Source organism: Mus musculus, chromosome 5 (assembly GCF_000001635.26).
Source record: "Mus musculus strain C57BL/6J chromosome 5, GRCm38.p6 C57BL/6J".
Lineage (NCBI taxonomy): Eukaryota > Metazoa > Chordata > Mammalia > Rodentia > Muridae > Mus > Mus musculus.
In genome coordinates, this window is record NC_000071.6 from 50,019,621 (window position 1) to 50,032,030 (window position 12,410).

The 12,410-nt window shown below is 42.9% G+C and overlaps 1 protein-coding gene across 1 annotated transcript in view; it reads right to left on the bottom strand.

The window, feature by feature from the left end:
- Adgra3 (adhesion G protein-coupled receptor A3) overlaps positions 1 to 12,410 on the bottom strand; it is a 99,046-nt gene that overhangs the window by 59,670 nt on the left and 26,966 nt on the right. Inside the window, exon 2 of the mRNA NM_133911.1 lies at positions 6,087 to 6,158. Coding sequence (NP_598672.1) covers positions 6,087 to 6,158 — 72 coding nt within the window. The remainder of the gene's footprint in view (positions 1 to 6,086; positions 6,159 to 12,410) is intronic.

The following is a 12,410-nucleotide window of genomic DNA, read 5'->3' on the forward strand; positions in this document are numbered from 1 at the left end:
AAGCTATCCTCGAGAGGGTTAGGCCTCTGAAGACAGTTAAGTATTAGCCAGACCTCTGCAAAGGCCAGCTCTTGTACCAATCATACAGTACACTCCTTCCAGTAGGTGTCTCTCCCAGATGCCCTAAGTAAGCCAATGTGCCAGGACTAACTTCGGAGTCTTGTCCACTGAGTCAGTGTCCTCTGGTCCTCTGTCTGTGAGATGGATGCTCACAAACAGACACAAAGTCCTTAAGCTTCTCTTCTCCTCAAGTCTGTCTCTAATGGTGGCCACCCTGACCTACACAGCCACTCAAGTCTCCTGTGACACTTCCCTTCACACATGGGTTGGTGGCACATACAATAGCGGCCAAACAAATGGGGGGGGAGGAATGCTCACCAAGCTAGAATGCTAGGTAACTCTGAATTCCAGAGTCCCTTCTGTTTATTTCATCCGAGATTTGAGAGGCCATCCTAGAAGTAGATCCTCTTACAGCACAGAGGTGGCCTAAAAACTATGGTTCTACCAACGACAGTCAAGCCCACGCTCATGAAGTCTCTCAGACTTAGACACAGTCTCCGGGTAGCCTTCTCAAACCCAGGGCAGCTCAGGTTTCATCAGGTTCCCTGTTTGCTTATGTTCAAGAAAAGACTCCAAACAACAAATCTTAGGAAGCCGAGCAAAGATCCTGGGTGTTCTTCCATCTCATCTGACAGGCACACTCCACGTTATTGCCCTCCCAGTTAAGACAACTAACTGTGTGCACTGGGACTCACACATGCTTTTCTACCTTTTTCGTTTTCCTTTAAAGGCGTAATTAGCAAAGCAGCAAAAATACAACACAGAGACCATTTTCCGGAAAGGTCGCCTGGGAAAATTCACATACACTTTCTGGGGAAGCTGGTCTCTGCTCACGTGTGGCAGAAGTCACTCGCTTACTGTAGGCCAACATTCCTCATGCATCGCTTCCCACTCTGTCCATGAAGCGGACCAGATGGACTTGAAATGGACTAGGACCATTCCGATCTCACTGTTATGCATCCTGTCTGGGTCATGGCCTCCACTGAGTTCTGGGACACTCCCTTGAATGTCATGGTTGGAAAATGCAATGTCCCCATGGGCTCATACATGAAACACTTGCTCTCTAGTGGGTAGAGCTTCTGTTTAGAGGGCGTAGAAGCTCTAGGAGCTGAACCCTCCCTGGTGGAAGGGGCTGAGGGGCTACAGGGCTAAGGGAGGGGCTTGGAAGGCAAGCAGTGAGCCACCAGCCCCTCCTTTCTCTGCTTCCTATCTGCCAAGCTGTGAGTCACTTTTGCACACCCACCCAACTTTCACCTGGATTGAAATGGGGCAAAAATCAATCTTTCCTCCATACAAACCCTCATGCACAAAAACGAAGAAAATGTGGTCAGGTTCTTGATGTCAGGATTTAAGCACATTTTTCATGCAGTAGGAATTCATTAAAGGAACTAAATAAATTTATACCTAGAGCAATTGAAAAATTGATAACCAAACACGCCATGAAGTTGGTCATCATTAAATCAAGGTGCTGGAGGTAATATTCTTTCAACCTCTCTGGATGTTTGAAAATGAAGTTGAAAAATAAATTATTGTATATGATAATAATGTCTCAAGTCACCTGGGTCCTGTTCAACCCCCATGGCATTATCTGGGCGAGGATTTTAACACAGTTTGCACATGTATCCTATCTCCTCAGCTATTCTCTACTGCTACTCATCTTCCTGAGCAGAATTTTGATCACGTCTTTCTGTTAAAACCTCCAAAAGTTCCCATCAGTTGAAGAGGAAAAAAGAAGGCAGTCTTTAGAGCAACTGGCAAAGTTCCCTGAGACCCTGACCCTGTCTGTCTCCCCCACACTCAAGCCTTCCCACTTTCATCTACTGTGGCCATATTCTGCAGTGAGTCTAGAAAGGCATGCAGTCCCTGGCAGAAAGCCTCTCTGGCACAATAGAGCCACTGGTTTCTGTCCCCAACATCGAGTCCTGCAAGAGCATACGCTACTGTACCTTAGGGAGATGAGATGCCCAATCTACAGAGGGTTTGTGCATAGGCAGATGAATGGATACAACAATAAAGCAAAGCTGAGACAGTACCTTAACAACCTGTACCTACCTATACAAGGATCAGTCAGCTAGAGAAAGCCTCAAAAGCCACCCAGCTCCTCACCAAGCCAGACAGTGTTAAGAACGTGGATCTCACACAATGCTATTAAACACTTCTCAGAGGCGACAGTGACTTGCTGTCTGTCACTGACTTCCAAGTGACACTTCAAATGTGTACGTGATGTGACAGCATATACTAATGAGGAGAGGTCGTAAACTGATAATCATTATTAAATTGCTGAATGGGAGTAAATTGTTGATTTGGAAGATAACATGGGCTTTTCAGTCCTATGCAAGCCTTCATAATAAGATGTCCTCTTCGTCCTAACTAGCTTAAGTTTGTAAGATCTTAATAGAAGATACATACGTCGGCAGCCTTAACTTTTCTATATCCTATCTCTCCACTCTCCAGGTGACCACCACTGTCCACCTCAAAGAGGTTTAAGTGTTTGAATGTAAACAACCCCTATTTTTTCATTTATTTTCAATAAACTAAAAAAAAAATCTCTGCAAATAGAAATATATAATGTCAGCCCTATTTTTGAAAGCATAAGTTTCCCTTCTCAGATTCCAAGCAGCTTCAACAAGAGAAACTGATTTCACCTAAGCAGTTCATAAATCTGTGGTCAGTGATAAACTGTGTGTGATTCCACAAAATACCTCTCATGAATAACTGAGCAGTGTAATATGATTTAAAGATACACTTTTTCTTTAATAATAAAGAATTCTTGACATATTATATAATATTTAATAATGGCCATATTAATCAGACACTGCCAAAAATATTTATAGTCAGACTCTCCTATTTAATATTTCTCTCCCCAACAATGCAAAGTGTGTCTAGTACACAGCAGCCTAACTTTAGAATGTACTGCTAAATCACAATGTATTAGGTCATAAAACTCTACCTGAAAAGAAGCCCAAGACCTGCTTTTACAATCTGAAGGCCCGTTTTAAGTGCCTAGTCTCACTGCGGAATGTCACCCCTAAGGCTTAGGTGTGGCAACACTGGCCCCCTAGATAGTGGCACTGTTTTGGGAGGATGAGAAAGCTCTAAGGTGGGAGGTATGGCTATTTGAGATTTGTGATTGGGGGTGCGGGGCTGGCCTTTCAGAGTTATAGCCAGCCAGCTTCAGGTGAAACACTTCCTGTCTGTCACCGCCATGGGACTATGTCATGATTGTGTGAGGTGATAACAGCTGCTCCAGCCTCCCAGCCTATCCTGGCTTCCATGACCTCTCTGCCGTGGTAAACTGTAAGCCAACATAAATCTCTCCACGACCTTCTAGGCAGCAACAGAAAAGTCCTTGTTGTGGCCAGAATTAGAAATATCATCCACAGTCCCGGTCATTTAAACATTTGGTTCCCAGGTGGTGGCACTGTTCGGAGGAAGTCTAGATGGTGTGTGGCCCTGCTAGGAAGCATAGCACCAAAGGAGTGTGTTGAGAGCAAAAAGTCCCACCTACTTCCAGGTTGTTCTCCTTGCTTCACGCTTATGGTTGAGATGTGAGCCGTCAGTTTCCTGCTTCCGTTACTAACCCAGCCTCTTGCTGTCAATCTTCTCAGCCACAACAGACTCTTATCCATATGCAACCCGAAACCTAAATAAACTCTTCTAAAAATTGCTTTGGTCATAGTGTCTTATTGTGGCAACAGAAAAAAATTACCAAGATGCTCATTGAAAGCACTGACTTTGTTAGGCAAGAGTCCATGATCTATGGGATGAGAAACTTCTAAATGCTAACATCCCAACCTTGCCTCGGAGGCAAGGATGCTCTCTGGAAGTTCAAGGCCAGGGCAACGTAATGAATCCACGTCTAAAATAACAAATGCAGTAACAAATGTAATTAGTAATAATAAAACTAGCATCTCACATTAAAGACATAGAGAAGCAGAGCAATGTGGCTGGCTCCATACACCTCTCCATACACCTGTCCTCTGCAATGGGAGTGTACAATCCTTATTCATAAGGTGGTATCCCAGGTGCCAAGATCCATGAAAAAAAGAACAAAAGAGCAGACACTGTGCTCCCATATCCCCTTAGAAACTAAGAACTCTTTCTCCAAAGCCCTTCATCTGTTAGGAGCTAAAGACACTCTGTCATAAGCTGAAACAAGGCGTTGAGTTAGTTAATCAAGTGGCCCCAGCATAACACATGAGATTGATTTAACAATTGGGAATGAACCACACTAGTCAGCAGGAAACCCTAAACTCAGTCTTGTGTATAAGCATATTTTTTTTCACTCATAAAAGCCTGGTGGTATTTTGGAATTCAGGTATTAAAAAGGCAAAAAAAAAAAAAAAAAAAAAATCCTTTCATGCATCTTAATAGACCCACAATGGCAACTTAATTTATTTCAACTCTGTATAGAGATTTATTATGAACAAAGGGCAGAAACTATAGCCAAAGACAAAGCAAGTTAAAAACTATGTGGAAGAAAGGCCTAATTCCGAGTACAGCACTGAGCACCAGCCACGCTAGCTAGCCAGTGTTTATGTGTACATGATCAACCACATGAAGCCTAGCACAGTGTCTCCACACAACAGACACCGCTGATAAGCCACAAGTGCCTGCACCCTTCCTCTGACCGTGGGGATCCCCTCAGCTGCCAGCCCTGCATGCTAACCGCCGGGCATGCTGGGATATCTGCTGACAACACTGTTCTGCAGGAAGAATGCCTGATGGGAAGATGCTGCCTTCTCCATTCTAATGCCTAGTGGGTGGGTCCAGCAGTGTCTCCCCCTGCTTAGAGTCACCCCTCACCCCACTCTGGTGAACTTTAGAGTCACTCCTCACCCCACTCGGGTGAACTGCTCCCAGCAGGGCGGGCTCCTTCTTTTCTCCCAACATCGAGGAAATCCATTCCCTCAAGCCTCAGGCACATCTCCACTCAACCAAACTGATCCATATATCTATTCCTGAAGCAACCACAGTGTGTGTACAAAGGATTACTCTCAGCACCGCCGGGCCTGGAGTTGAGGATGTAGGTAACATCTAGATCCGTGGACTGTGAGGATCATGAGGGGAGTAAGTCAATACACACAAACACACAATATGTGCATACTAAGGCCTGAAGTGCCAAGAAAGCGTTGATGCATATACATGTTTGTCTTTCTGCATGTTCACATGCTTTGTACATGTATGCATAAAGTATGTAAATGAACTACTATAAAACTATCTGGATATCAATAATATACGCACATAACTTAAAGTCATGCAGTAAAATGAGAAGAAAAGGGCCATGCAGAAAAGGACACAGAAGTCTAGGTGGTGTATGGTCTAAGCAACACTTCAGCAACTGAAGCAATCAAGTGCTGGAGGAGGTTTGATTGGAGAAGCCCCTGGGTGAATGGTGAGGAGAAAGCTGGGGACAAAAAAGTCAGGATTATGAGAAGAGCAGAGAATCAAAAACTAGGTTAGATTGTAATGTCACAGTAATGCTCACCTATGACATGGCTCCCTAACATACTTCCAAGTTTTCCTGTAAATGTACACCTACCAGTACAATTTTAAACATGATCCTTAATGCAGTATTCAGAACACTATCATTTTAGGATACAGTTTCAAAACAACTGTGCTAAGCTAGTGAGTGGTCCGCTGAGTCCAGAGCTTGCTTGGTAAACAGCTTTACTGGAAGCGATCTGCACAGACTCCTTCATTATCACTGTTCTGTCATGTACATCACTAAGGACTGACTGGCTCATTACTGCCGGAATCACTTGATCACTTCACGGCAGAGCACAGACACCATGACCAAACGTGAAGCCCATATGAACTGGGATATTAGTACCTGACTCTTTCCAGGAGGTGTACTGACCTCTGAATCCAAAATTGCTTCTCTTTAAACATCATTTCCCGAACTTTTGCATAATAAAATGTTAGCAAAAACTAATTTTTATTAAAATTGTTGGCAGTTCCATTGGCAGGTTACAATGAAAACATATTATCTAAATCAGGAGAAGTGACCACAAGAGAATACTCACAGTCTTTCGAGGAGACTTAAGCCAGAAAATGAACCATTCTTCAGCTCGGAGATCTTGTTGTTGCTTAAAATCCTAAAAATGACAAGAAAAAAATATATATAACTTGTCTAGCACAGACCATCAACATCAAAGCAGCTGAGCTCATGCTGTTTAAACACAGAAGGAATCCTCAGGAATCATTAACCGGACTCTTTGGGCACTTCAGAATAATGCAGTTTCTTTCCCAAAATAGCTTCCATATCTTGCCCCATCTTAAATCATTCCTGTCATATCTAATAAAAACATTAAAAAGGAGAATAAGGAAGTGGCAATAGCTATAGGTTCAATACAAGGTAAAGCTGGTCACCACGGACTGATTCACTCAGTCAGCTCAGGAACTTAAATACCTCTGTTAAAACTAGAGACTGAATAGAAAACATAACCCCCCGATCCCCCAAATACCAACCTAACAAAGAAATATATTGTTGATACTGTGTGGACACTGCTAGGTCTTCCCTGCAGTTTAACAATATGCAAATGCACTAGCTTTGTGCGTGCGTGCATGTGTGTGTGTGTGCACATGCACACATGGCCTCCTTTGCCTTAGCCCACACTGACCTGACCGACAGGGTGGCTCTATCTTCATGGCTTATCTCACATTTGAGGAGAGTGCTCACTAAAAACCAAACTAAAACCACAGGGGGTTGGCCCTGACAGGACTCCCCACAACAAAAAGACTGCATCTATTTTCTATTCCTTCCTTTCTACAGTCTAGAATTTTCTACAGTGTTCAGCACCTGGCCATCAACAAGGTGAAAACACCCTGCTTCAAGAGGGTGGGAACATGAGGAGGAGGAAAAACAAGAAACAGAGACAAGAACTAAGTCAGCAGGTAGATGACATTAGCAAACAGCAGGCAGACCTCCAAGACTTATTCTTACTTTTATGTATGTTTGTGTGCTTGTGGTTATGCACAGCATATGTGAAGGTGCCCTCAGGGACTAGGAGAGGAAGTCAGCTACCATGGGGCTGTAGATCACAGGCAAAAAGCCACCTGACAGTGGTTCTGGGAACTGAACTCGGGTCCTCTGCAAGAGAGTGCAGCTCCATCAGCCAGATTTTGAACCCAAACAATGTCTGCTCTGCCCACATTTCTCAATATCCAACCAGGTTGGTCAAGAGTCATACAACTGTCATTTGGGACAAAAAATTGGATCACACATGATGTTGTCGCTCAGGTGCAGCCCTTTGGACAGGTACGACAGTCATTACATGGAGACACAAAGACGAACAGAGTACCTCTGCAAGACAAGATTGTAGGTGTGTGTCTCTGTGTACAACATGACTTCTTCATTAATCTAACAAGTAAAAAGAAAAGCCAGCTGTCATCCAGCTTTCTTTGCTGTAAGTCAGATTTGTAAAAGAAAGAACGCAGGAAGAGAGGGGCGGAGGGAGAGAGCAGTTGGATCCCTGCCCTGTGATATCATAGCAGAGCAGCTTCTGTGATGTGCTTGTGAGCTCTGAGTCAAGCTTAGGCCCCAGCTCTGCCACTTTTAAGTTCTCTTGTTCTCCAGCAAGTCTCACCAGCTCTCGGGAAGACGTCCCTGACTCAGAAGACGTGAAGAATAAGAACCGCCTCATAAACACTAACAGAAAAACTTAAAAGGCATGGCACACTCCGTGAGCAGCCATTAAGATACAGGATTTGTTTGCCTGATTCTGATGTATATGTCCTTCCTCAATTCAGTGTCTGTGCAGCCAACATATTCCTTAGAATAACCAAAGAATCTCATTAGGCAGCGTTCTCTCCTGTTTTGTGGTATCACTGAAGCAAAGGCAAGGCCAAAAAGTGTAGGAATGAGACAAAACAAGGTGCAAAAGCATTTTCACTAAAATACAGCAGTGTTTTCTTAACTGAAAATGACAATGATCTTTAAAAGAAAGAAAAGTAGTTGGTTCAGGCCAGGAGAAACTGAGACATGCATACGGCTCCCAGTGTCTGTGCCAGCAGGCTTCTCCAGCAGCCAGGCAGTACAGAGCAAGAGTCCCAGCCCTCATTACTCTGATCAGGCAGAGCCTGCACTCACAGTCACCAAACATGGCATAATACCAAGTGCATCCTGACCCTGACGGCACTGTTTCAACATGATATACAACAGACAAATGCTCGAGGATACTAAGAGACCAAGGTCGGAGGACAAATATAATCCAAGGCAGGTTTTACACATCCAGTGAAGCTGCTACCTAGGGAAAGGATGCGATCACATCAATTAATACCACAGGCAGAAAAGAATCTCTATGTAGCAACAAGTAAACAACAGAAGCAGGAAACCCAGAAGGCTTTCAACGTTGCCATGGTGAAGAGGCTGACATTCACTTCTCTTTGACGGATTATAATTCATGTTGTAAGTTCTGAAATATCTTACTTTCAGGGTGTACCCAGCCTCCAGTAGTAAACATATGAATCTTAGGAATGTTTGCTTTCAATCGAGTTAATTTGGAGTATTTGTATATTCCCAGAAGTAAAAGTTAAAAGAAATCCGAGGTGATCTGAGATTTTAGAGCACATTTGTTTATTTACCTATTGTGTTTGTTTGGTTTTGATCAAACACTGCACATAGAGCAACCGATGTTGTCACTTTAAGAAGCTGAACAGTCATGTTAGGGGCCCTGGTACTAACAGAGACTCTACAAAGTGACGGTGTCAGTCACTTCACTTTTTAAGTGGCTTTCAGCATCCTTAAGACTAAAAAGGAGAATATTCTATCAGAATGACAGTACTAAGATCACTCCTGGATTCTCTTAATTTTCTATACTGATTCATGTTCTAGTAGGCAAAGCTGCTATGTTTGACAATGGCCAAGAATATGTAAGCACTAAGCCAACAATCTGCAGGAAAATATACCCTCTACCCAGCTCAGTGACTTAAGATGCCATTTCTGAGTGAAGAATGAAACTCAGCTAAGGAAGAAACTTGCACAGGACTGGTGGGCACTGACTGAATGGCTCTGCCTGTGATTTGGTATAGCTTCAGCGATGGGACTGTCATTTCCTCAGTCATAAAGGCTTTACTGCAATAAATGATAGGTTTTATTGAGGAAAGTAAAAAGGAAGACATTTCATCACACTTAAAAAGTTATAACTGTAACCTTAAAATATAGTTTACAACCTCAAGTTAATATATTCCATCTACACATTACTGGATGTGTTTAAGGATTTTGTGCAGAAAAACAGGATAGGAAGGAATAAATCTACGCTGCAGACGGCTTTTATACTCACTTTTGAAATGGGGGGCTGTGGAACCAGCGGGTGCTTAATATCATATATCACGATGAACCTAAAACCCATTCATAATCAATATTTTTGCTGACACCTTTGAAATTTCAAACCCAGCCAGAGTTATAGAGCTTATATAGACCCATTTCTGTCCTATACTAATGATGTGAACAAGACACGATCTATAGACAACAGGCTGAATGCTATTCGGGCTTCCAGCGCTTCGATTCAGAAACTGTATGGAAGAGTCTGACACCCACTATCATTTCACACAGGACCAAGTTAGTGTGCTGTGCCATCTCCACAAAGATGAAAAAAGAACAAGACTTAAAAGCAGAGGGGGTTTTTAAAAATCACAAGCAAATGGAACGATATAGATTAGATGTCCTCAGCTGCTTGCTGTTATTAGACCCAAAATGTATCAGAACCATGAGAGCTGTCAGTAGAAACCACTCCCTGGATGTCACATGTCACTAAAAGACTTCCTTTTGGAAAGGAAGTTTAAAATATACTTTTAAGAGCACTAACTACTCAGTTCAACTTCAGGAACGTTGACTGCTGGAGACAAAATCCAGGTAAGCAATCCTGTGGGTCAGGGAAGCAGATGGAGTGGCAGTTTTGCTTCTTAGTTTTAACTGTCAACCTGACCTACAATCACCTGAGCAGCCTGGGGGAGGGGGCTGCCTTAGCTAGGGTTTCTATTGCTATGGAGAGACACTGTGACCATGCAACTCTTATAAAGGGAAACATTTCATTGCAGCTGGCTTTCAGCGTCAAAGGTTTAGTTCTTTATTGTCATGGTGGGAAGCATGGCAGCATGCAGACAGAGCTGGTGCTGCAGACGCGGCTTAGAGTTCAACATCTGGATAGGCAGACAGCAGGAAGTGAAGTAACACTGCCTCCAACAATACCACACCTACTCCAACAAGGCCACACCTCCTGAGTGCCACTTCCTGTGAGTCTATGGGGTGGGTGGCTGGCATTTTCTTTCATACCACCACAAGGATCTTCTACATTAGGCTGGTATATGCGGATGTCTGTAGGGCTTTGTCTTACGTTGATTGATTTGGGAAGACGCTGTCCACTGTGAGCTGTCCATTCCCTAAGCTTTGTATCCTGACCTGGGTGAGAGTGGATAAACCAAGCTAAACACATGCAAGCGTGAGCTCACTTTCTCTGTCCCAGACTATGGAACAGAGTGCCTATAGCTAGTTGTTCAATGTTCCTGCTTTGATGTCCCTGCGTAACCTGGAAGGCTACACTGCAGTGAGCCCCTTTCCTCTAGTTGATTTTTGCCAAAGTGCTTCACACAGTGCTAGATGTGTGTGAAACTAGAACAGGCAGGATGGGATGGAAGATGTCTACCCAGTACCTAGGAAGAGGCCTCACTTAGGACCAAGGAAAGCGCAGACATATGCAGAAAATGCAGAAAGGGCCACAGGAAGCTGAAATCAGACTGCAACAGGAAAACTAACAAAGATTGAAGTGGTCACTCAATGCACATAAAAACAAGCCCAAATGTAATATAAATGGCCCATAGCCTTAGTAACGCAGGCAGCTGAGACAGGATGACTGATCATTTGAGGCCAGGAGCTCAAGGACAAAGTGAGACCCATGTCTCCTTAAAAATAAATAAGAAGAGAGACAAAGGATCATGACTTTATAGATGACTGTGCATCCCCAATCAGAAGAGAATGTAAGCTTCATCAAGATACTGTAAGGTACTTACCACAGTGGGAAAATATAATCTGTTCTGGGGGAGACAACCACTCCCATTTTTATGATGAGTGAGCACAACCCCTTTGGCAGGAAAACATACCAATGAAAACACTCTTACAGTATCTTTGAAAAACCTTCCAACACATACATACACTTAACTAAAATATATTACATGCTACATGTCACATAATTATATGGATATAGCAAAATTATCATCATACAACTAGTAAAAGCTAATTACTAAATATACTATGGGTTCCAATAATGTTTTTTTTCCTGTCTACCGAATGCATATTAAAATGATCAAGTATTGCAGTTTCAAGAAGATAGAACTCCTTAAATAGTCATATGGATCAAAGCACAGGATCTAGGGTGTAGTTTGCTTGATAGAGTGCTTGCCTATCATCCACAATGCTCTAGCTTCAAAACCCGATACCACATAAAGTAGACAGAGTAGTGCATGACTATAATCTAAGCACTGGGGAGATATAGGCAAGAGGAGCATTCATGCATGGTCACCTGAAGTAGCAAGTTTGAAGATGACAGGAATTACATGTGACCTAGTCTCAGAAAAGAGAAAGAATATGAAGGAAAAAAAAGGAAGATAAGACATGTATGTACATAGTAAGTTTCCATGTGTTGAGAGGTCTAATCTATTCTTGTAATACAAGCTACAGTACATATTGATACACATTGGGTTTACTGTGTAGAATAATGTATGCCCTTCCTACAACCTTCTCTACAGAGGAAAGAAAGAAAAGCAGGCCAGGTTTAGAGCCAGATGAATCATTAGCCTCTCTTGGCATACACCCTAAACCTTTATGGCCACCTGCCCTCGGCTAAAGTCAGGAATGAAACTCCTTTAAGTGAATGTAGTGCTTCGGCTCTTTGTTGTTGTTGGATTTTTGTTTCTCCACTAATGAAACCATATGCCGAACAGTTCTCAATGTTGTACTCCGGAGCCTATTACACGCAACTAAGCACGTTGCTTACCAATGGTTCCATTCACTTACTTTTGTAGAAAATCATTCCAGAAGGTATGTTTTAGCTTTATATATGTTTCAAAATGTTCTGCCATTACTCCACTCAACACACAACTAAAACAGTGCAGGCATGTAGAATACATCAAGTGCATGAATCTTTTCTTGTTTGAGTATTGCTGATAAACCTCAGAGACAGAAAGACAGTCATGCTGGAGAACCTCTGAGAACCACACTGAGCAGCTTCTCCCCCTAAGTGAATTTCCTCACCCTTTCCAAGAACCTCAGGACAAAAGTCATACCACGTCCTCCAAAACAGTAATAAAAAGTCTACATGACTACCAGGAAGTTTGCTCAGAATGACAATCAC